This window comes from Trichosurus vulpecula, chromosome 1 (genome assembly GCF_011100635.1).
Source record: "Trichosurus vulpecula isolate mTriVul1 chromosome 1, mTriVul1.pri, whole genome shotgun sequence".
Classification (NCBI taxonomy): Eukaryota; Metazoa; Chordata; class Mammalia; order Diprotodontia; family Phalangeridae; genus Trichosurus; species Trichosurus vulpecula.
Window position 1 is genome coordinate 114,533,219 of NC_050573.1, and position 25,624 is coordinate 114,558,842.

The window sequence follows — 25,624 nt, forward strand, 5'->3', positions numbered from 1 at the left end:
GAGTGGGTTGAAGTATTTGGGGAGAGATGGAGTTCAGTTTTGTACATTATGAACTTGCCATGTTACAGAATATCTAGAAGGCAGCTAGAAATATAGCACTGGAACGTTAGACAGAGACAGAGATTGAAGGTAGAGAATTTAAATTTGAGAGTTAAATGAAAGAGGAGTGAGAGGGAAGAAAGGGCTAAGGACAATGTGCAGTCTCAGATATGGAAGGCATCTGCCTCCGAGGCGGTCTAGACCTGTACTTCTCCAAGAATGCTCTCTAACACAGCTGATAACATGAGAGGCTCTCCAGCCTCTCAGAGACTTAATCTAGGATACAAAGAGAAATATAACATGGTTACTTTTCTTGAGTTGCTTAAAATCTAATTGTGGGAGAAACACATATACAAGTAATTCTGACATGGGGAAGAATGTGATTGGTGTAGTGGAGAGGTTCTGTTCAGTTATTAATAGGGAATCATTGGAGGACTTAAACTTTGCACTATAGTACAAAGAAAGAAGCTTTGTCTCTGGAGTCTGAAGATCTAGGTTCAAATCCTACCTCTTATGTTTGCTTTTTGTGTGACCTTGGCTGTGTTACTAACCTTCCCTGTGCCTCAGTTTGCTTATCTGTATAATGAGGAGATTTGACTAGATGGTTTCTGAGGTCCCTTGGAGCTCTAGATCTAGGATCCTTTGTATACCACCACTCTTCTAGTAATTTAGGGTCAAATCTGAGTCATTTTCAACTCTTCCTGTTCCTTCACCTTGAATAAGCAGAAATACAAAGAATATAGGGAAAGAGACACCTCTTGAGCTTATATATCCCACTTTTGTGTGGTTGTGCGTAGGAAAGTTTTTTTTTCCTTTTTTTTTCTTTACCAACACCAAAGCTGAACTTGCTTCTCTGTAACGTCTATCCATTGCTCCTACTTTTACCTTCTGGGGCCAGGCAAAAGAAGTCTAATCTCTTTTACGTGTGACTAATCTTCTACTTGAAGACAGCTATCATGATGTACACAAATTTTCTTCAGGCTCAATGTCCTTAGTTTCTTCAGTGTAGGGAGTTAGTGCCGACCCCGGGGCTGCTTGGACCCTAGCGCTTGGCCTGTTTCCTGGGTAATACCAGACAGGCCTAGTAGGAGTTGGAATAGTAGGCACCCGGAGGAAAGACTTCCGTCTCTAACAGCCCCCCTTATTGTTTTTGCCGGTATGTTTTGAAAGGTTTTTGCATGCGGATCAAGGGGGTGGTTTGAGCAGACAGAGAGAACTGCCGCACTGTCCTTTCGCTTGCCCCCTCATCCTCCTCCACGGTGACAGGGGGGTGCTGCTCTATCCAAGGAAAGACTGCCTTAAGAATGTTTATGAAATCCCTAATTTTTCTAATGTGAATCATGCATCCTTGTTTCTTGCTAAACTTATAAATTATTCTACAGAATGTCTCTAAGTCCTGACGTTCTGTGAAGGATGAAGATAGCCCCATTGGTAAGGCCTCGGCTCTTACCTCGACCGAAAGTCTTACGGTGTCCTTGCCCTGCTTTCAGGTTGTGAACTGGAGACTCGTCCTTCCCTCCCGGGTGAGCTGAGTAAAATGTATTTTCCATGAGTGACTTGGCTCCGTGGCAGCCGAGGAGACCTTCCCTCAGTGAGGTCGAGGGGTCTCACGGAACGTGGGGCCCTTATCCCTGGCGTGTTTTTTCCCTTGAGCCCCACGTGGCGCCAGATGCTAGGGTCTTGACCAGCAAGTTGCCCTATCTCAGTACGCAATGATGAGGCGGGAGCAATGATGGTTATAACTCCGATTTATTGGCAGACATTATCCAGTTTTATAGGGTTTTGCACTACATAAGCAGAAGCAGGTGTTCAAGGGGTAAGGGGATGAGAGCACGGGAAGACCGATATCTGGTGGGAAGAATCTGGATTATTGTAAACTATGTTGCCTACAAGCGTATGGGAAAACTAGGGTTGTGGTAAGGTGGTTTCCATAGGAGTATGGGAACAGGAGGGGAGTGCTAGTCTACAGTGACAGGGAAGGCTGGGAACAGGAGGGGAGTGCTGTTCTACAGTATCTAAAGAGGCCTGGGAAGGCTCGGGCAGGATACAAACTGATTATCAGAACTGTATGAGCTATGTGAGGCACGGGGCAGGATGCCCTTGTAAAGTATCAAAGAAGTTCCCATTAATTAAAGCATGTTTGTGTTAGGCACTGGTTCAAGAGCATTAGGTAGTGGCCAGCTGTGTTCCTCCTACTGGGCTTGTGAGTCCTTGGTGGATGGACTCTGCCTGCATGAGAAAGGATGGCTACCAGAGCGAGAGGGGGGGGTGCTGTTAAGGGGGGCTGTTAGGGACGGAAGTCTTTCCTCCGGGCGCCTACTGTTCCAACTCCTACTAGGCCTGTCTGGTATTACTCAGGAAACAGGCCAAGCGCTAGGGTCCAAGCAGCTCCGGGGTCGGCACTAACTCCCTACACTTCAGCTGACACTTGAATGACATGGTCTCCAGTCCTTGCTCCAGCTTACAATATGCTTCCTAAAATATGGCACCCAGAAATAAACAATACTTCACAAATGAGCTGACCAGGGAAGAGTATGACAGAATTACCAGTTCCCTCATTCTGGGATCATAGGATCATAGATTTGGAATTGGAAGGGACCTGAAAGGTCATCAGTTCAGCTTCCTTATATAACAGATGAGGAACTGAGGGAGACCAGGTAATTTGCCCAGGACCATACAAACTAGTAAGTGGTTCAGGAACTTTACTGAGTTTAAGTCCAGCACTGAATTCACTGCATTATGTTGCCTCTTTGTAACGATTTAAGGTTTACAAAGTGCTTTACATGTGGTGATCAAATTACATCAAAATACATTTATTAGGTGAGTACGGCAGTGATCGTTATCCTTTTTTTCCAAATGAGATTGAAACTCAGAGATATTAAGCGATTTAAAGAAATATACTCTGCCTCTCAAGGCACACTTGCATGACATTCAAAAAGCTGATTGATGCTTTTTGGCTGCCTTGTCCCACACTATTGGCTCCTTAAACTTGTGCTCTGGCTCTGGTACCATCCCTGAGTCCCCTATCTTTTTTAGACCACTGGCTGCCCATCTATCCCTCCTAAATCCTTTAAGTTGTTTTTTTTTTAACCCAACTATAGAACTTTGTATTTATCCCTATTCCATTTCTTCTTAGTTTTGCCCAGTCATTCTAGCCTGTAATATTTTTGGATCCTGTTAGTTCTGCCTCCCAGCTTCTTGTCGTCTGCAGATTTGACAAGTATACCTTCTTTGTTTTCATCAGAGTTTTAGACACATGTTATATAGCACATGATCAAGGAAATATCCCCTGGGATCTCCACTAGAACCTCCCTCCAAGTTGACATCGGTTGCTAGAACTAAAGAAAAAAAATGCTAATTGTTGGAGGTAGAACAATATATCCTCTGTGAAATTGTTTTTGCTTTTTAATTGGGGGGGGGGGGCGGCAATTTCTGTCTGGGTAAGTGATTCTGTGGCCATAAGTTCACATAGTTTTGGGAATGTATTAAATCAACATTGGAGTCTCTGAGTTACAATTTTTTGGTGAACATTTTTCTAATATTACTTGTCAAATAATTTTTTCCAATCTTTTAGCTGCTGCTTTGGGAAATCTTGTTTCAGATTTAGCTGGACTTGGGTAAGTTTTGTGTTTTTAAAACTTTAAACATTTGAAAGAAGTGGTATTTTCAGAACTAAGGCTTTATGATTATCTAAAAACTTTATAGTATGCATAATAATGTAGTTGTCATTCACTTTATGCTTTAAGGTTTGCCAGGTACTTTATACACATTTTCCTCTGATCCTCAAAACCATCATGTGAGGTACAGGCACTGTAGATGAGGCCATTGAGGTTTTAGCAGGTTAAGTTACTTGCCTGTAGTTGTACACCTAAGAAATGTCAGGGCAAAATTACAAAAGTCATTTTGTTATTCCCTATAAAGCTTAGATGAGCTGCTGGTAAAGAGGCATTTGTAGACTAGCTCTTCAAGGAGTGAAAGCTAGATGAGACCTTAGAGGCCATCGCCCATCATAAGTGACTTGTGCAAGGTCTTACAGATACTGAATAAGTGGCAGAGCCAGGGTTTAAACCCTGTCCCTCTTGCTCAGATTCCTGTACTCTGCTAGGTTGGACTAAGGCTCATCTTAGTTATCATATTCTGTGATGATACGATGGGCAATTCTAAAGTTTGCCATCTAACTTACTCTGTCCCCACTGTTGATGCTTTCTAACGTGTTGAGTAAAGTCAGCCAAACCAAGAGAACTTTTTGAACTAATTCAATTCACTCATCTTTTATTAAATGCCACTATGTGCTGACCACTGTGTCAGGTGCTAGGGGAGAAACAAAGCTTACATAAGAAATGATCTCTCCCTGCATAGATCTTATAATCTAGTAGTATTTAATTCTCTTTTACATTTATAAAATCATCTGAATTGGAATGCAGCATGTCATGGATTTGATATCTTTTAGATTTCAGAATCTTTGGTTTTCTTTTCTGATTCCTTTAGGCACTATGAAATTATGAGTGCTTGAGTTTTCTCTAAATGTTCTTTTATGTATTCTTAATGCCTTCCCTGTGCCAAGTGGTGAAGAAACTTTATATCACTAACTGTAATATATATTTTAAACATGAAACACTGTAAAAACTGTTTAAAATACTTTTGGAATTAATGAATTTTTGTGAAGATAGTAGAAAGTTGCTCATATAAATTAATTCTGTTGGTTTGCAAGATTAAAAAAAATTTACAAGGTATAAATTCAAAGTTGTAGCAAATACTTTAAGACCATTAAAAAAATTGTGCCTTAAAATTGTAAAATTACTTTCATCTCATCTCCTCCAGTTTTCTTGGGGAACTTGCCCCTTTCATAACACTCTATTTTTTTCCTAGTCAACTATTTCTCAAATGTTTAAAAATATATCTGGATCTCCTGTATCCCTAAAGAAACATTTACTTGATTCTACCTTCCCCTAACTACCACCCTTTCTCTTTTCTTTCACGTCCAAACTCTTAGAAAAAGCTGTTTGTGCTCATTTAAAAAAAAACAAAAAACTTCACACTCAATTCTTGGTTCCTTGCAGTTTGGCCTAATTGCTTAATCAGTTATCAAACCAGGAAACAGACATCTCTCATATACTTGGTCGTTCCTTGTGGATGGTCAGTCTCCCCTCCTTTGAACGCTGACAAGATTTTCCCGAGGGATCTGCAGCAGTCTGGAGTTTGCCATGAAAAGTATGATGCCATCCACAAACATCCTGACCTCCCCAGGGCATCCCTCTTCACTCTGTACTCTGCACTGGATCTTTTCTATCACATTGTCAGACACCTTTGACAAGGTGTCTGTTCATAGGTATTACCTGATTAATGAATCAAGCAACAATCATTTATCAAGCAACTATTGTGTGTCAGACACAAGATATGAAACAATACCTACTTGAAAGGAGCTTACACCCTAAGGGTGGTTGATCAGGGTTGTGTCTTTTAAGGGTTCTTGAACAATTTTGATGTGTGGGTGGGAGAAACCTTGTAAAACAGTTACACACCATAGTGTTTTGTTCTACCTAATTTTATGCTTTTTCATAATCAGCAAACAAGTACCTTTGTGAAATTGCAAAACTCTTAATGACCTCAAGCTTCCCATGAAAGTAAAGGCCTATTTTTTCAATGTCAGTCTTCTGTTGACGTTGCTGTATGGCAGCAAAACAAAGAATCAACCAACAAGTATTTGTTAAACATCTGTTATGAACTAAGGCACTGAGCCAAGTGCTGAGGATACAATGACAAAGTAAACCACGCAGTCCTTGCCCTCAAGGAGCTTCTATTCTAATGGAATACAGCAGCATCCAAAAAACATATCACAGAGAGGGCAATGGAGGGTAATGTGGTGGAGACGATTAGGCCACAACACATAATCAATGAAGAACGTCGATGAACATCATTAAAGAATGTTACAAGAACCAAGGCTGGTTATGTGGTGAGGGCAAGTGATGACAGAGGGACATTTAGAATACTCATGGGTCAGCCAGGTGGTGCAGTGAGTAGAGCACCAGCCCTGACGTCAGGAGGACCTGAGTACAAATCCAGCCTCAGACACTTGACACACTTACTAGCTGTGTGACCTTGGGCAAGTCACTTAATCCCAATTGCCCTACTTTCCCCCCTGCAAAAAATAAAAAAAAAATAAAAAAGTATACTCCGCTGTATTTAGCTTGTTTGTACATGGTTATTTGCATGTTGTCTCCCCCATTAGATTGTGAACTCCTTGAAGGCAAGGACTATCTTACCTTTCTTTGTATCCTCAGTGCTTAGTACAGTGACTGGTACATAGTAGGCATTTAACTTTTAGTTTTTGTTGACAGCTTTTGTTTTTACATCACTTTCATTCCTGAATATGTTTCTTCCCATCCCTCACCCAGCCACCTATTCCTTGTAACAAAGAATAGAGGGGGAGGAAAGATACCTCAACTAAATAAATGAATGAATAAAGGTACCTCACTTAATAAATATTTATTGAGGGACTGACTCTACTGTCAAAATGGTAATAGAAAGTAAGAAAAAATTACAGCTTATGTGGTTGGCCCCTCTTTGGCAAACTTATGGAAGGATGTGGGCAAGAGTAACACAAGATGGGCAGGAATGGATAGGTTTTGCTCTTTATGGTTGGAGGCAGTGTCTAAATTTATGAGATCATAAATTGATTCGGATTTTTGGTGTGTGTCAGCTAGACATTAGGGATACAAAGAGAAATTATATTCCCTGCTCCCAAGGCACTTGTATTCTCTCTTTAAAGAGAAAACTTAAATGAACTGTTCTTTCCACATTTGCCAGTGATCTGTTAATTGTTAGAAGTGATGACCTTTTTTAGTCCTCATTTATCTTCCACCTCTAAGCAGTATTTGGCTTTATCGCCTATCTTCTCCTTCCAGACACCCTTTCCTCCCTGGATTCAATGACACTGATTTCCTCTGGATCTCTTCCCACCTGTCTGGTGATTCTTTCTCAATATTCTTTGTAGCACCATCATTGTTGTTTCATTCCTTATACGTAGGTGTGCCTCAGGACTCTAGCCTGGGTCTTCCCTTTTTGAGGATTTCATTAGCTCCTATGGGGTTAGTTGTCAACTTTTTACAGACTTTACAGATCCACATATCCATCCTCAGTTCTTCCTGAACCATCAGTACTTTATTTCCATCCATCTATTAGATATTTCCAACTAATTATCCTGTAGGTATCTGAAATGAAACATGTTGAAAACAGAACTTAGTCTCTTCCCTCACCCCCACCCCCAACCTTCCCAATTTTTTCTAACTTACCTAGGGTCTGAGTGTACCACCATCCTTTTAATCATTCAGGCTCACAGCTGTGTTGTCTTCTTTACCACACAATTCCTTCTTCCTTATTCAGGCCCTCATCATCTCTTGCCTCTTCTAGTACAATGGCTCACCTAATTGGTCTCCCTCTCTTCAGCCTTTCCCTTCTTCAGTCTATCCTTCACACAGCTGCAAAAGGATATTTGGATATTTCTAAAGCACAAGCCTGACCACATACATCCTCATTGCAAGAAGTTCTAGGAGTACCCTCTTTATCTCAAGATAAAAATGCAAATCCTCTACCCTTTACAGTGTGGCTATAGACTTTCTTTTCAAGGATTTTGGATATTACTTTCCTTCATGTACTTTGTATTACAACTAAACTGGCCTCTGCTGTTCCTTGTATCCACATTCTGTCTGTCATCTTCCTGCTTTTGCACAGGCCGCCTAAATCTGATAAGCACTCTCTCCTCACCTCTACCTCATAGAATAATATTTCTTTAAAGCTCAGGTAAACTTCTGGAAACCTAAATTCCTTTTGCTTATAGTGTTCTTCCTCCCCCTCCGTAATTCCTTTGTAAATATTTTGTATGTTTTTCAGTGTATAGTAAGCGCTCTTTCCTTCCAATAGACTATAGTAAGCTCCTTGAAAGAAGGGATTGGTATATAGCAGGTACTGAATAAATGCTTGTCCAGTTTTATTATTTTTGGTGGGAAGAAAAATTGAATGGTTTCATGAAAATCAATCAGAAATTTAATCAGAAAATTAATCTTTGTATCAAAAAAAGTTTCACTCTATCTACCTAACTCATTTGTTTGTTTTTAAGTCTTGCAGGCTATGTTGAAGCTTTAGCTTCCAGGTTAGGCCTGTCAATTCCTGATCTCACACCCAAGCAAGTTGATATGTGGCAAACACGTGTTAGCGCGCACTTGGTAAGCATTTTTGTAAGCACTTGGTAAGATTGTAATAACAATTTAAGGTAATTTGTAACATGAGTCAAGCTTTTGAGCAATTCCAAAAGACAGATTTGGTTTTTAGCAGTATTTTAACCTTTTGGGGGAAAAAATCAATAATTGACTCAACTAATAAGAAAATTATTTTATGTTCTTAATTTCTTTCATCTTTGAGATTCTTCTCAAAGAATAGCAAATATTCATTTTTCTAAAATCATTTTTAGTTTTTGTTTATATATTTTGTTTTTACCTCATGTTAATTCCTAAATATGTTTCTCCCTATCCCTTACCCAGCAAACTAGTCCTCAGAACAGAGTAGAGGGGGAGAAAAGGTACCTTGGCAAAATGCGTTATATAGAAAAAAAATTGTGTGTATATATGTATATGTACATATACATGTACATATAAAACCCAGTCTGAGAATATATACGGCATTCAACACTCATGTTTCCCCTTGTCAGTGGGGAAGGGAGGTGCTTTTTCTCCTTTCTTGTTTTGGACCAACCTTAGTTATCCTAATTATTCATTGTTTAGTTTAATTTTTATTGTTCTTTCCATTTACCTTGTTGCAGTCACTGAACACTAAAAAATTACAGATTTTAATGAAATTCAGTGAAGAAAGTACTAAGCTTAATTCAATAATATGTTGATAGGAAGTGAACCAAATGTGAGGATAAGAAAAATCTTATCTAGTATGCATTGATGTTTACATTTAGGAATAAACTCAGCAGTTTGTTAGAGTCTTGTCACAGAAATTAAATACCATGTGTACCTGACCAGGATTTCTGAGCAGAGTATTTTGTGGGGAAGAGGAGAGGCATCACCTCCCTCTGGCTGAGATAGTGCCTTTGGCTCCAGGTAGCATCTCTGAGGACTTAGGGGGAAATGGGACTGTCAGAGGAGAGAAGGTGGGTTCTATCAGAAGAAACACCAAGCCTGAGTTTATAATATATTTCAGTCACTTTTCTGAATACATAGATAACAAAGCAAATCTCTTTCAGGAATAAAGTAACTTTTAAAAAAGTGCTATTAAATATTTTATTTTTTGTTCTCCTTTGTTTCCATAGGGCAAAGGTGTCGGAGTGGCTATTGGTTGCATTTTAGGAATGCTTCCTTTGTTGTTCTTTAGAGGAGAAGAAGAAGAAAAAAAACTGGAAGAAAAAAATTAACTGTTTTAGAATCTCTATAGATGTAAAATAATGTACCTCACTTATTAAGTATTCTGTCACAACATTTAGGAATTAAGACAGTAACTATGTATAGATATGGGAACAAAAAATTAAGCATGTTTTATTAAAACACTAACTTATTGTGGCTTGGTGTTCTTAGTACATCTTTTTATAAAAAAAATAGCTTCTTAATTTCATAAAAATTGTTGAAATGCCTTTTCACTAGGGCAATCAACATCTTCATTTTCCACTTTTATTTTTCATATATGATCGCAAGGCTATTATTTTATTCTAAGTCATCGATGTACTGTATAGATTTGGGATTTGCTTATTTGTTATTAATCATATATACTTGCATGAAAACATTTCTTCTTCATGGCTGTTTCAAATCAACTTTGGACTTTTCCCAAATACAGAACTGTTGGTTTTTGTTAAAGGTTTTTAATTCCATCATTGTTTTTGCCCCTAATATCAGTTTTGGCCTGATTTGAGGTAATGAATTTCCATTCATGCACAGTGCTTCTCTTTCCTCATTTACTCATTCAATCAGTGTGGAGTTGAGCTGTTTGTTTTAAGTGTTGCTGGATTTTTTTTAAATTTTCTTTGCTCTGATCTTTTTGAGTCTTAAGAGCCAGAAGTTAATGAGCATATCTTCCCACTTACATAAAATACCCAACATTATAAAATGTACTTTCTACTTCATTTTTTTCTACTTTTTTTGCCTTAAAACTCCCAGTTTTGAGTAATTGTGTTCTGTTTTTGGCTCATAGAAAAGAAAAACTAATACTTTTTGGTATGTTTTATGGGGGAAATTATCACAGAATTAAACATGGTATTCTATTTTTATAGTTAAGCAAATAGAGGGAGAGAAAAATGCAAATTGTATGTGAGAATTGAAAATTAAGGGTACCGGAATTCTATAGACAAGAAGAAAAAGGAGAAGAAATTAGAACCTAAGAAGGTTTGTGGTACAAATAGTGAAGCTGAGCAGAACTGGAAAGATTCTTGTGCTCTCCTGAGAAAGAGAGTTTTTAAAAAATTTCATCTTCATCAGATTTCCATTGCTGAAATATCTAAATTATGCTAATACTTGAGATCTCAACATATGTATCTTTTTTATCAATGGACTTGCTTTCTGGAAAAAAAATATTTTGTGGGCAAAACTAGCCTTTGTGTGTGGTTTTTTTTTTATTGTGTAGTCAAAACTGATGAAACTTTTTTTTGCCTTGTTTTTCTGTTTTTCAAAATATGTTCTAAATAGAAGTTGCTCGTTTCTGTTCTTTTATATCTCATTGAAATTTAATCTTGAATGAGATTTAATTTTCTCAATCTTTATAGCTTTTCAAGATTATTAATTACATAATTATAAATTGATATTAGTTAAACCAATTTATTAACTTGTATGGTGTTTTAAAAATGTTATGAGGAGAATTATCAGATAGGAATTTTATTTTGGCTATTCAGGGTTATTATGCTGCTGCTTTGGCTTTTAAAACTTATAGAATGACTGTAATATTTACAGTCATAATATGTTAAACTTATATTCGCAGTTTGCATTTGTTTGCTTATAATAGCCCATTTTAAAAATGAAGAGCTAAACTACCACATAAAAAATTATTTATAAATTCTCTCAACCTCTTCAACATATTCAGTGCCATTCTTTAATTATAGGTGAAGAGAGGAAAAGAAGCAAAAACAGTAACCTAAAAACATATAGAATGCAAGAATAGGGAAATAAAGAGAAAGTGAAATTTTTTTTGACGTAGAAATAATTTCACACTGTCGTTTACTTTGTACAGAAGTATAGGACTTGAGGCCTTTCCAAAAATTGTGGTTTATATCGTTTCTCCATTCGGGAACTACCAGGCCAATGCAAAATTATGCTGGACTGTTTGATATATGAGTACTGTGGTGTGTTATTTTAAATGAAGACTTATTTAAATAAATGTTTTAAATACTTTTGATGCTGTTGTGTATAACCAGTCCCATCTATTTTCATACAAGTATTTCAGTGTGGTGCTTGCATTTTTTTTAACTTATCTCAGAATGCCTACTGTTGTCCAGAAAAGGCTTTGTGATATTTTTCCCCTTCTCAAATTAATGCAGTCTTAACGAAATCAGATCTTGACATCAATTTTTTTTCCTGTAAGAGCTTGAATGCAACATTCTTGACATAATTTATCATCTCAGAATGTGAAGTAAGTAAATTCCTAATTTGAGGCTTTTAACAACTGAATAATTCAAATAATGAACTCTTATTAAAGTAAATGAAATGCTTATACCCTTACCAAAGGTTTTTGTTGCTCAAAATCATAATTCTAATTATGGTGCTTTGTACAAAGTAACTTCTTGGTTTGGCTTCCCAAGACGATGTCTTCATATGAGCTTTTTTAATTCTTGGAGTCTTCTGTCATAGTATTTTCTTAACCATTAAAAATGGAGCCTTCATTTCTCATGCTAATTATTTATTAATATTTGAACACTGAAACAGTAATGAAGCCAAGAATAGTATTAACTGCTGTAGCAGTATTCATTTAAGTCATAACATGTCCATGTATTAGTTTTTGTTTAACTTGTGGATGCATGTAAGTTGAGTGTATTTTGTTGCTACTGTATGCTTAACTACAACCAATGTTTTTTTATCTAAGATAAATTGAACTAAAATATTTTAAGAAGTTGAAAATGTAGTTTTAATTTCAAAATTTTAAGCGGACACTATTAATTATCCCTAGGTAGTGAAAATCTTTAGACTTATAGGAAATTTAAGGTAATATGTGCTTATTGCAGAGAGGTAACCATCTCTGTGGAATCTGTGTTTTGTGTTTTGGCATGGGTAAGGGAGAAATAATCCTACTCCGGCCATCTGGGTCTTTATTAGGGAAAAAATCAAAGATACAAAGATACTTGAAAATGATCAGAATCTCAATTGATTTTTAAAAATTCACTTAAATAAAGAACACTCTGTCACAATTTTTTGCTGCAGATCTCTCTAAAATGAACCCAGTTTCCCTTCCAAAGAGTATAATGAACAGAATTTGACTTTTTAAAAAATGTTTCAGATTTTCCTTTCAGAACACTCATCATCATCATATTGTGTTATAAGGGAGTGATGCTCTTACGGTTTATTGAGATTTGCAGGGTTATTTGGCCCTACACTAAATGTCCCTAGACAGCTATGCTTTTTGAGTTCTTGTTGTCTGCTTTTTGTGAGTTCTCCTGTTTCTTCTCTAACAATTAAACTGTGAGCTATCATACACATTTTTAAATATGTCTGAACCTGTGATTTCATTTGTTAGAGAATGCCAGTGAGAAAATTCCTTTTACCAATGTACATTGGCAACTGTTCTGGAATTTGTAGTCTTAAGAAAGTTGTCTTGAGCACTAAAAGGTTAACTGAATTGCCCAGGGTCACACAGACAGTATTCATCAGAGACAGTATTTGAGCCCAGGTCTTTTTGAGTGAAGCTAATTTTCTATTTATTGTATAGAACAATACTTTGCTACCTTTTATTATATAGAATGATTGAAACTAAAAGTGGAAAGGGACGTTAGGGATCTTCCAGGGGTGGGGAACCTGTGGCCTCATGGCCACATATGGCCTTCTAGGTCCTTGGGTACAGCCTTTTGACTGAGTCCAAGTTTCACAGAACAAATCTTTTTATTAAGATGGATTTATTCTGTGAAGTTTGGATTCAGTTGAAGGGCTGCACTTGAGGACCTAGAGGGCCACATGTGGCCTCAGGGCCACAGGTTCCCACCCCTGATAGTCCAACCCTTAACATTAATCTGATATGTAGCATCCTGGACAAATGACTATTTAGCTTCTTCTTAAAGATTTCTAATGATGGAGAACTTAATATTTCTTAAGATACCCCATTTTATTTTTAGGAATGAAGTTATGTTGAGACAAAATCTGTACCACTCTAGTTTCTACCTAGTACTGTAATCCAAGAAAACCAGGCAGAATAAGCATTATCCTTTCATATGGCAATTTGACAAATATTTGAAAACTGTAATTATATCTTCCCCAAGTCTTATTTTGTATGTTAGATATCTCTAGTTCCTTAAACTGATCTCCTTCCTGACTTGACTTTGAGTCATTCTTGATATCCTGGTAATAATCATCTGGATATGTTCTAGTATGTCAGTGTCCTTCCTCTGTCTGTAGCCTTCAAATCTGAGTATTGTATTCTCTATGTGATCTGACCAGGGAAGAGTACTATGGGATTATCATGTCCCTCATTTGGGACATTATAGCATTATTAATGGTTCATGGAATTTGTACCTACCTCTATTAATTCTTGGCCCATCCTTTCATGCACACCTCAGAATTTGCAGTTCATCATGAGCTGTGGGCCTAGAAACCAGATAATCAAGACTATAATTAATTGTCTGTAAGTGTTCGGTGGACTTTGAGTGAGAGTCCTCGAGGTTCTTGTGTGAATAAATGAATGTTTTAGTGCATTGACTCTTAAGCTACCAAAAGTTGTCCCAGAGTCCTCCCCACACCCCATCCCTTTTTTAAAACATTGCTTGGTTCTTTTTGCTTCAGTTTTCTCACCTGTAAAATGAGGGATTGACTTAGAACCTAGAATTTATAACCGGGAGAGACTGTAAAGAACATATAAAGAACAATTATCTATAATACTTAGAAGTGTCCTCTTAGCCTTTACCATTGGCGATTTCTGAACAAGATTATCAAATGACTGAATTGATGCTTTAGGAATATACTCTAAAGTAAAAAATATTGATCATGATAATTTTTAGTGCCCTCACCCCCCTGCTAATTCCCCCCTTTCCCCTTGGCTTCATTCATTTGTGGCCGATTAAGGAACTTGATGGCATGGATGGCATGCTTACTAAATTTGCTGATGATACAAAACTAGGAAGGATTGCTGACAGGGATGAGTGAGCCAGGATCCAAAAAGATCTTGGCAAGCTAAATGGTTGGACTGTATCCAATAAGGTGAAATTTATTGAGGATAACTGTAATGTCTTAACACGTGAAGGTTAAAAAATACTCACAGGTACAGACTGGAAGCACGTGACTAGCATTTAGTGTGAAAGAGAGAATTTTTAATGGATTACAGACTCAATGAACCTGTGGTAAAGCAGCCAAAAGTTAATGAAAAAGCCTAAGTTAATGAGATCTAAGTCTGCATAGAGAGGATGATGGGTATGATTAGGGAGGTTATTACATTGCGGAGGTTTGCTCGGGTCAGACTGTATCTGAAGTGTTTCATTTCTGCTGTAGGCATCCCATTTAGAAGGGCATTCACTGATAAACTAGAAAACATCCAGAGGATGACAGTCAGAATGGGGAAATACCTTGAGATCATGCCATATGGGAATTAGGTGAAGTAATGGGGGATCGTTAGCCTAAAGAATAGACTTAAGGGCCTGTGAGAGGACTTTTCATCTGTCTGAAGGCTTTTCGCTTGGAAGACAGATTAGATTTGTTCTACTTGCCACCAGAGGGAAGTAGGAGCAAAGAAGGCTAAAAAATCGCAGAAACGGAGATTTTGGCCCAATGTAACAGACTTCTAACAAGTAAAGCTATCCAAGTAAAGCTGCTTGAGGAGGAGGAGAAGTTTAAGAAATGGCTGGGTATTCTCTTGCCAGGTATGAGAGGAGGGGATTCTTGTCCAGGTATAAGTTGAACTAAATGTTTCCTGTGGTACTTTCCAATTTGGGGATTCGTCGAAAAATCAAATATTTTAGAACTAAGTTTCATGGATGGGCAAATAATGTCAAGGGTATGGTTCAAAAAAACTACTTTGTCATCTTGTGCCTTTTGACACAGTTTGACAAAATAGTCCTGCTCCCATGCAATTTACATTCTACTAACTACATAGCTAATTAACTGGGCAAGAAATTTACATAGAAGGGAGGCAAAACAAACAAAAAATCCAACCCATATAAATCTTTCAAACAAGCTTAAAAAAAAGGAAACCTAACACCTTTCAGAATTCCCATAAAGCAGATAAATTCCAGGAAAAAATTTATAAGGATGAAATAAATATGGAAAGTTATAAGAATGTTTCCTTTTTTCTCAAAACTAATATTTTCCATAAAAAAATGGAAACTTGTGGATTGAGAATGGTAAGTATGGCATTGTGGTAATCTAAAATGCACTCACTTGGTGACCATTTCTAAAATGAAACCTTTTTAAAGGAGGTTATTTACAATGGAACTTTTAAATAGGGCAGTTTGTATTACAATTTAAGCATAAGTCATGCTTTATTATTCCAAAAAAGTTTGTTAAATGTTTTTAAATAAACATGCCAGAACTTACTTATCCAAATGACTGTTGTCCTTTAATGTCCTTTACTCCAGTTCATCTCATTGTTTAAAACACTTTGGGCCAAATTATACAAGAGGACTAGTTTCTTTATAGCACACACCTTTTTGATCCAAAGTTTGGTCACATGTTTTATTTAGCACTATAACTCATAGTTCAGAACTAAAGCATGCTTTGATTTGCACTGATTTCAGTCTTGGGGCTCTTCATTAAAAATTTGTCTTTGTATCATGCCCAGTCTTAAGATTCTCCCTCGTATAATCATTCTGTTTTGGCTTGTGCTTCCATCCTAGGATTTCTCTGGAAACAACAAAATTTGACATCTCTCCACGAATGAAACATTTTGCAGAAGGAAATTCTCCCACAGATGGGTTCACTTTGGCCTTGTATTTGGCGGTGTTTTGCTCAGTGGACCCCATAGGCATAAAAAGATTCCTTGTGCCAATCTAGACTCCTCTGGAGAGCAGGGCAGTCTGAAATTCTGTAGCCTTGCTTTCTACAATAATCACATTTTAGGGTAGTGATCAACCTAGACCCCTATACAATTTCCTCTACGCTACTTAAAGCAAGTGATAAGATACCATGCCCTGATATATTGGGTGAAAACGCTTTTCATCTTTTGCTCTGTGAACAAAGTGTGAACACATTTCATTAAGTGTGACCAGAAATCTGTTCAGATTGGCTGAGACACTTGGTCATGCCCTCTGGGATGCGTAAAGAAATAAGAAGCTTGTTGGAATCTGAGATTCAAGTTTCTGGTAGCAGAGAGGAGTTGGAGGGTTGTGGGGCAAGGGTAGAAACAGAAACCTAGGCTAGCCTCAGTCTTGGTGTCCTCCCTTCTGCACTCTCCTTAACCAGAGGAGCTTTGTGAACTTGGAAGCATCTGGACTCTCCTCAGTGTACCACTGATAGTGTCAGCCTTAGGAACCAAGGACAGACTAGACAGATTCGAGGCTCTACAAAGACCCCAGTAGCAAAGCTATGCCATACCTCAGTGCACTATCTTGAGGATTCCAGCAAAAAAAAAAAATACAGGGGGTGTGAGGTACTTCTTTGTCACGTGTACTTTCTGAGCTTTAGTACATATATATGCATATATGTGTGTGTATAAAATTAAATGTTCATTTTAAAAAGTTTTTTGAGTTCTAAATTTGTATCCTCTATCCAGCCTCCTCTCCAGTCCTTTGACAAAACAAATAACTATGATATCAATTATACTGTAAAATCATGCAAGACAGCTTTCCGAGCTTGAGTGCACTTTCCTTTGGACTTAAAGGAACTTATAGGGCCACGTGTCATAGACTTTGGGGGAGATGTCTTGTACCAGTTGTTCTTACTACACCGCCTTAGTAAATACCCCTTTCTAAAGGCTAATTAAGTCCGCCTGACTAATTGATATCAACTGATAATCATAGTGGAAAGCAAACCAGTGAGAGCTTGTGAGTTTTAGCAATAGAAAAGGCATATTCTCTCCACCCCTGCCCCTCCCCCACTCCGGGCTCTCAAGGCTGCTAGATTGAGGAGAGATGTGGTAGCCGTGCTCTGAGGACCAAATTTGTCAATGCATGGAAGCTGGAGAAGTCACCTCAGAGAATATGCTACAAACATAATCACAGAATTTGAGAGAAGGGATTCCATCAGCTAATCTAGTTCAACCAACCCGTACATGGAAAGAAGCCCCAGTATAACCTCAAATCAATGGTCATCTAGCGTCTGCTTGGCCATTTATAGAGTATTGGGGCTTTATTATTATCAGGGCTGTCCATCTATTGTTTCTGATTCTTGTGATGTGACTAACTCATCATTAGCTTGAAGACTTCCAAGGAGAACCTCTCACCTCTTGAGGCAGCCCATTCCACTTACAGACAGCTCTAATTGTAAGGAACTTTTTTCTGACATCAAGCGTAAACTTGCCTCCTTCGCTTCTGTTTTTGTTCTCCTCTGAGGCCAAAGAGAATAAGTCTAATCCCTTTTCTGAATCATAGTCTATCAAATATTCCAAGATGGTACCCTGGGTGGGCCTTCTTTTCTCCAGACTAAACATGCCAGTTCCCTCAACTGGTTCTATGCCCATGAGGCCCTTCACCATCCTGGTCATCCTCTTGACAGTCCCTAGCTTATCAATACCTTCTTAAACTCTGGGGCTAAGAACCAAACACTCCTCCAGGAGAGGCCTCATGAGGTCAGACTCAGTGACATTATTACCTTTTTATTTTCATGCCCTTAATTCAGCCCAAGTTTATAATGAGCTTTTTTGGCAGTCATATCACATTGTTGACTTATATTCAATTTTCACTGCACCAAATATATCAGATTTTTCAAAATATCTGTTATCTCACTGTTCTTCCAACCCATTTTATACTCCTGAAGTTGAAAGTTTGGACCCAAGTGCAAGAATTTACATTTCCCTGTTGAATTACATCTTATTACATTTAGCCCTTCTCTACCTATTGAAATTGTTTTGGAGCCTGTCTGATGTTCAGTGTGTCCTTCCTAGCTTTGTAGCATTTGAAAATTTGATGAGCATATCTGTGCCTTTATCCAAGCCATTGATAAATATGTTAAATAGCACAGGGCTAAGCACAATTCCCTGGGATGCTACTCTAGAAACCACCTGACATGTTGACAGTGGACTGTTAATAACTACTCTTTGAGTCATTCAAATTTGGCATCTATCAGAGTATATTATAATGTAATCCATATCTCCACTTTTTCCAAAAGAATAGTATCAGATACTTTATCAAGAGTTTTGCTAACAGGTAAACAATTTCCACAGTATTCCCTTCCGTTACTGGTTTAGTATTCTTGTCCAAAAAACTGAAATCTGCTCATGACAAAGCCAGTCTGTCTCTTTGCAATCGCTGCTTCCTTTTCTAGATGTCACTGAATGGGCATTGCCTCAAACAAACTAAGGACTGGGAAAGACCTTAGCTTAAAAAGGGCAAGGTTTCCCGCTGCATTGGGGGCCATCTCCAGTCATCTTGATCTATATCTTGCCACTGGCCCCAGATGGCACTGGAGGAGAGAGTGAGGCTGGTGAATTCGCAAAGCTCTGCTTTGCCTAAATCCAATTCACTTGCAAATCATGATATCACCTTCCTGATGTCATGGTGTCATGGTCCTCTTTGAGAACAAAGGACAAACAGCAACAACAACAAACAACAGCTACAATCATTTGTTGATTTTGTCAAAAATTGAAGTCAAGCTCACTGGACAAGTTTTCAGATTCTCTCTCTCTCTCTCTCTTTCTCTCTCCATTCCTTTCTTGCTTCCTTCCAAACTGGGACCACATTTACCCTTCTCCAATCTTGTGGTACCTCTGCCAGTTTCTGTGATCACTCAAATGCCATTGACGTTGATAACATACACTGGTATTTTTTCTTTCTATTATCTTTCCTTCTTGATGATAATCTTTTTCTAAAAAAAGCAGCTGCCATTTTTGCTCATATTTCCTGACTTTTTTTGTTGCTGTCACCCAACTTATTATGGACCAACAGTGAGTTATACTTTCACATCTTGCACCCTTATCATATCTCCTATGTTACCCTGCCAGACCTTAGCCCTGGACTACGTCCAACATCTGTTGTCATTGATCATAATTACATACTGCTGAAAGAAGCTCAAGAAACCATGCTGTCTAGATCAACTGCAGATGTTTTGTTATAATCTCAACTGCACTCTCTATAGCGAGGCAATCCTTTTACACTTCCTTAATTGAATCATTATCTCACTTTCCACAATAGCTTTTCCAAACATTTTCATTCCTCCTCAAACCTGCCATAGCTTCCTTTCCCCCACGCTCTCAGCTCAGAGCCTTGCCCCATGTTTTATTGAAAATATTGAGCCAATGCTACCCTCCTCAAATCATATCACTTCTGTCACTATCTCTACTTTCACCCTGGTTTCACATGATGAGATAGCCCTTTTCCTTGACAAGGCAAGCCCCTCTACATACACAAATGACCCCATTCCATTCCTGTCTTCTCCAGTAGACTTCCTCTCTATCATTTCCACTTTCTCACTTAGCTTCAATCTCTTCTTCTTTACTGGCTGCTTCACTGCTGCTTGCAAGCATGCCTACCTCTCCCCCATCCTCTACAAAATAAAAGCAAAACCAGAAAACAAATCTTTGCTGGATCCACCTATTTCTTCTAGGTATAATGGTTCTTTTTGTGGTTAAACTCCTCCATCAGGCCATCTATAATACTTGCCTCCACTTCCTTTTCCCTCATTCTTTTCTTAGCTCTCTACAGTCTGTCTTCTGACTGCATTCAACCCAAACTTCTCTCTCCGACATTACTGATGATCACTTAAAAGCCAAATCTAATGGCCCAGAAAATGTCCAGAGATAGGAGATGGAATGTATTGTATGAGGAACAAGGAGTCCAGTGTCATTAGATTGAAGTATGTGGAGGGTGTAAGGAGTAAGAAGACTGGAAAGGTGGAGGAATGCCAAACAGAGGATTTAAAATGTGATCCCGGAGGTGATAGGTACCCAGTGAAGTTTACTGAGTAACGGTTTGGCATGGCTGGACCTTCCCTTTAGAAAAATGGCTTTGGAGAATGAGTAGAGGATAGATTGAAGTGGAAAGAGACTTAGAGCAGGCAGACCAACAAGCAAATTATTGCAAAGGAACAAAGGTGAGGAATAAGGACTTGTACCAGGGTGATAGTGGTATCAGAGGAGAGATACAGGTGTATTCAAGGCAAAATTTATAGGTTTTGGCAATAGATCATGTTTGGGGATGGGGCAAGGGTAAGATTGAATGAGGTCAAAGATGGTACTTTGGTTGCAAACAGTGGAGTAAGGAGACTGGTGTTGCCCTTAACAGTAACAGGGACTTTTGCAAGGAGGGAAGGTTTGGGTAGAAACATAATGAATTCATTTTTGGCCTTGTTGAGTTCAAGATGTCTACGGGATATCCAATTCAAGGTGTTTATTAGTCAGTGGGAAATTCAAGACTGGAGATCAGACTGTAAAGGTACTGTATTTCCCCATGTATAAGACGCACCTTAATTTTGGGGCCCGAAATTTGAAAAAAAAATGTATTACATAAAGTTATTGAACTCAAGTTTTATTCATCTGCTCATAGCTTTCAGGCATCTTTTGGGCAAGTCTAGCACGTGTACTCATGCTTAGTCCATTCTGTTTCATGAACCTGAAGCACCAATTGTGTCCTCCTTTGAAATCAGTAACTTCTTTTTCATCAGCAATTCTTCTTGCCTCATGCTGAACCATCTCTGTGGACACGGGAATTCCAATTGCCCTTTGCTCTTCAATCCATATCTTAAATTTCCTCTCTTAATCAGGCCATTTTGCTGACTTGCCTCTCATGGCCTTCCTCTGCCGAGGCAAACAGAGGTTAAGTGACTTGCCCAGGTTCACAAGGCAAGTAAGTAAGTGTCTAAAGCCAGATTTGAACTCAGGTCTTTCTGATTTCAGACCCAGCACTCTACTCAATGTGTCCCCAACTGATCCATTACCCAAGGGACAAGGAGAAGATAGTGGCAGAAAATATCTATGTGATGTGAGCTAAGGAAGAGAGGAGAAGAGGGAGCTCTTCTTGGGCTAAAATTAGTGAATGCTCTCAGTAAATAGCCTCAATTTTTTTCAGTAAAATATGAGGCAAGGTTCTCAGTTGAGAGAATGAGTGGAGGGAAAGGCACAGCACATTTGAGGAGGGTCGAAAAGGTTTAGAAAGCCTCTGTGGAGAGGGCAGAACTGAGTTAATTAGGGAGGCATAGAAGGATTGCTTAGTAGCAGTGAGGGCCCAGTTAAAGTTGTGTTGCGTAAATCTGTAGCAGACTCAGACAAGGTGGTTGTATGATTTTCTTTCTACTTTCATTCAGGAGCACGTGTTTAGGAGCAAAAGCAGCAGATAGTGAGAGTGACCTAAAGCTGAAGATTGGTGGGACACAATCAGTGATCTGATAAGGGTGCAAGGGTCTCAAGAGAATTGGTTCACTGGGGGCCAGGATGGGGAGAGGAAGAGGGTTTGGTTAGTGCAGGGGAGATATCTGGGAAAGAACTGAGGAGCTGAGGGATTGGAAGTCAGTGTGGATGAAGACTAAGGTTTGGTATTGGAAGGCATAGGGAGAGGTGAAAATCTAGTTGTGATCAGATGAGGGAATTTCAAAGTTCATGAAGGTGGTGCATTTATGGTTGTTAGGTTATGGCCATCTTTGTGTGTGGCTAAGGTGGGATTGAAGAGTAAGTGATGGGAAATGAGTGAATTGATGAACTGGGAGATTAGAATGTTTGGGGAAGCATCGGTATGTGTGTTGAAGTCCCCTAGTATGAGGGAAGGAGTTATGGAGTAGAGAGAGGTTGTGAGCCAGTTACTGAACTCACTGATCAAGGAAGAGGAATGTCCCGAAGGTCTGTGGACAACAGCTACTGGGATTTTGATTAGGTGGTAGATGTGATTTGTGTGAACCTCAGAGGAGGAGAAGTTGACTGAGTGATGGTGATAGGGAGAGAACCTAGAGGTGGCAATAGGGAGCAAGGAGTATTATAACTCTCTCGCCTTGACCAGTTGAGTTGGTGGGAATGAAAAAAAGTCTAAGCCAATTGCAGGAAAGGGTGGCCGGGGAGACTGTGTCATTAGGAGGGATCCCAGTATCTGTGAGAGGCAGAAGATAAAAGGGAATAGAAAAAGAAAAGGTTTAAGATTTAGGCAAGTTTCTATGGCGCACATATTCCAGAGGGAACATTGGAAAGGAGTGATTTGCTTTTGGTTGGGACTTGGATGGGGAGGGAGTGGATTGAAAAAGATGGGAATAAAGAATCAGGCAGTGCAGGATGGGAAATGAGGTTTGGATGATGACTTATGCTTTTTCTGAATCACTGGGATGGAAAGGGTATGGAGTTTGTTATTCATTAATGAAAAATTGAGAGATTTTCAAAGTCAATGGTATTATGTTGCCTGGGGAAGAGTCCTTTCAGAATGCTGAGCAGTTCAGGTGAGGGAGCAAGAACCTGGAGGAGCATATCAAACATCTTCAGGCTGTATATTTGGAATATCATTTGTAATATCCTCAGCAGGAAAGATAGTATCAGACCACTCCTTCTTAGTCTCTTTGGCTGGATCTTTGTCCAGGTCACACCCACTAACAGGTGTGTGTGTCCATGTCCACATGTCCCATGAGACTCCACCCTGAGTCCTCTTCTTTTGTCCCTCTATACAATTTCACCTGGTGATCTCATCAGCTCCCATGGATTTAATTACCACCTCCATGCTATCTATTCTCAAATCTACCTATCCTGCCTTAACTTCTCTGCTGCCTCCAATCTCACACCTCCAACTGCTTTTCAGACATCTTGAACTTGATATCCAGTAGACATCCTAAATTCACCATGTTCCAAACTGAATTTATTATTTTTCTGCCTAAACCCTTCTCTTGTTTTAGCTTCCCATCTCTATCAAGGGCATCAACATTTTCCCACTTACCCAGGCTCACAACCTAATTTTCATCCTTGATTTCTAACTCCCTTTCACCCCCAAATCCAATCAATTGAGACTTGTCAATTCTACCTTCATCTTTTGTATATTCTCTTGTATATATCTCTTGTATATTCTCTCCTTTGATACTGCTACCACCTCATGCCTAGACTATGGTATTAGCCTGCTGGTTGGTCTCCCTCTTTCCAGTCTCTCCCTATTCCAATCCATCCTCCAATCAGCCATCAAATGGTTCTTCCTGAATCCCAGATCTGACCATGTCACTTCCCTATTCAGCAAATTCATTTTTACTCTCTATTACCCCTAGGATCAAATATAAGATCCTCTGTTTGGATTTTCAATTCCTTTAATAATCTGGCCCCTTTCTACCTTTCCAGTCTTCTTACCCCTGTCCCCCTTCTAGGTACTCTGCAATCCAGTGACACTGATCTTTTTGCTGTTGCTTGAACAAGACACTTCACGTCCTGACTGAGCAATTTCACTGGCTGTCCTTCCATGCCTGGACTGCTCTTTTTTTCCTCTCCCCCTTCTGCCTTCCTCAGCTTCCTTTAGGTGCTAACTAAAATCTTACCTTCTGTAAGAAGTCTTTTCCAATACCTCTTAATACCAGAGTCTTCCTTCTAAGATTTACCCTCATAGCTGTTTTCATGTTGAGTACCCCATTAGACTGTGAACTTCTTGAGAGTAGGCACTGTTTTTTTGCCATTTTTTGATATCCTTAGGACTTAACAGAATGCCTGGCATATAGTAGGTGCTTAATAAATGCTTGTTGACTCACTGGGGATACATATACATTTACAAAATAAATACATGGTGATTTTGGGGGTGGAGGGAAGACACTAGTAGATGAGGAATCAGGAAGGGCTTCATATAGAAGCTAGAACATGAAACTAGGGATTCTAAGGTGAGGAAGGATCATCTTCCTAGCATGGAAAGTAGCCTTTTCAGAGTCAAAGAATAGTTGGAGAATGTTGCATGTGAGGAACAGCAAAACTGCCAGTTTGGCTGGATCAAAGAGCAAGGGAAGGGAGATAATGTGTAATAAATAAGTCTGGAAATATAGATTGGAGATACCACCACCCTGCCAGCCACTCAGATACACAACCTCAAGTTCTTAATCTTTTGCCCTCCCTCAATCCATCGCCATATCAAATTAGTCCCCAAGTCATTTCAGTTCAACCTCCATATCCTCTCTCCCATCCATTCACTTATCTCCATTCACACTTTAATTCAGGCCCCTAATCACTTCTTGCTTGGATTATTATAGTAAGCTCTTAATTGGTCTCCCTGCCTCCAGTTTCTCTTATCTATTTTCCACAAAGATGCCAAACTGATATTTTTAAAACATAAATCTGACTCTCTTGCTACCTGGCTCGAGAAATTCCAATGGCCCTAAACTGTTTCTAGGATAGAACCGAACATCTTTTGTTTTATTTTTTTTTCTTTTTTTGGCAGTTCAAAGCCTTCACAATCTGGCTATCCTGTCTTTCCAGTTTTATTGTAACTCCTCTCCTTCCCACACTATTTTACAGCCAAATTTTCCTACTTGCTGTTCACTGTATGTGTTATTCCATCTCTCTCCTCTGTGACTTTATACAGTACATTCTCCATGCCTGGAAGGCACTCTCTCATTTTCATCTTACAGAATCTCTAGCTCCTTTCAAGGCTCAGCCTAAGTGGTGCCACCTGCTTGAGGTTTATCCTGATTTCTGTAATTGCTAGTGCCCTAGTCAAGAAATTCTGTTGCATTTACTTTTTATATAGTTTGCACTTACCTGTGTTCGTGTTATACCCTTTCCCCCTGATGGCATGGAAACTTCTTGAGGGCAGGGACTGTTCCATTTTTGTCTTTGTATCCTCAGTGCCTATTCCAATGTCTGGCTCCTCCTCCCATTCTCCTCTTCCTCCCCCCCCATCATCATCACCACCACTAGCATTTTTACAGGGCTCTAATGCTTATGAAGTGCTTTGTATATGTTCTTATTTGATCCTCACAACAACCTTATGAAGTAGGTGCAACTGTTATCCCCATTGGATAGATTAGAAAACAGGCTGAGAGAGGCCTAAGGTTACACAGTAAGTAAGCATTTAAGGCAGAATTCAAACTGCCTTCTTCCTGAGTCATTCCAAGTCCTGTGCCCTATCCTTTATGCCACCCATCTGCTTCAATAATAAATGCTTATTGAATGAGTGAATGAACAAATGGTGTCTCAACTCCATGGGCTCTGCCCTTACATAAGAGTTCGTAGTCCTTTGTTTTGTGTGACCCAATCAATGCAAAAACTAGAGGGTGAAAAATATTATTTTAGAATTGGAGTAGACCTAAAGTATCTCGAGTATCACCAAGTAGACCTAAAAGTATCTCCCACTATTTAAATGAATAACTCTGGCCCTCCCCAGGTTTTACAT

General features: G+C 38.9%; 1 protein-coding gene across 3 annotated transcripts in view; it reads left to right on the forward strand.

Moving 5' to 3' along the window:
- Window positions 1–11,415, forward strand: part of TMEM65 (transmembrane protein 65) — a 56,870-nt gene extending 45,455 nt beyond the window's left edge. For 2 of the 3 annotated variants that reach the window (XM_036741693.1, XM_036741694.1), the window contains 3 exons: window positions 3,614–3,656; window positions 8,156–8,261; window positions 9,350–11,414. In XM_036741693.1, the coding sequence (XP_036597588.1) occupies window positions 3,614–3,656; window positions 8,156–8,261; window positions 9,350–9,451 (251 nt within the window). In that variant the 3' untranslated portion in view covers window positions 9,452–11,414. Of the gene's footprint in view, window positions 1–3,613; window positions 3,657–8,155; window positions 8,262–9,349 lie in introns of all 3 variants that reach the window. The other variant, XM_036741692.1, reaches the window with a different exon arrangement.
- The last annotated feature ends 14,209 nt before the right edge of the window (window positions 11,416–25,624 follow it).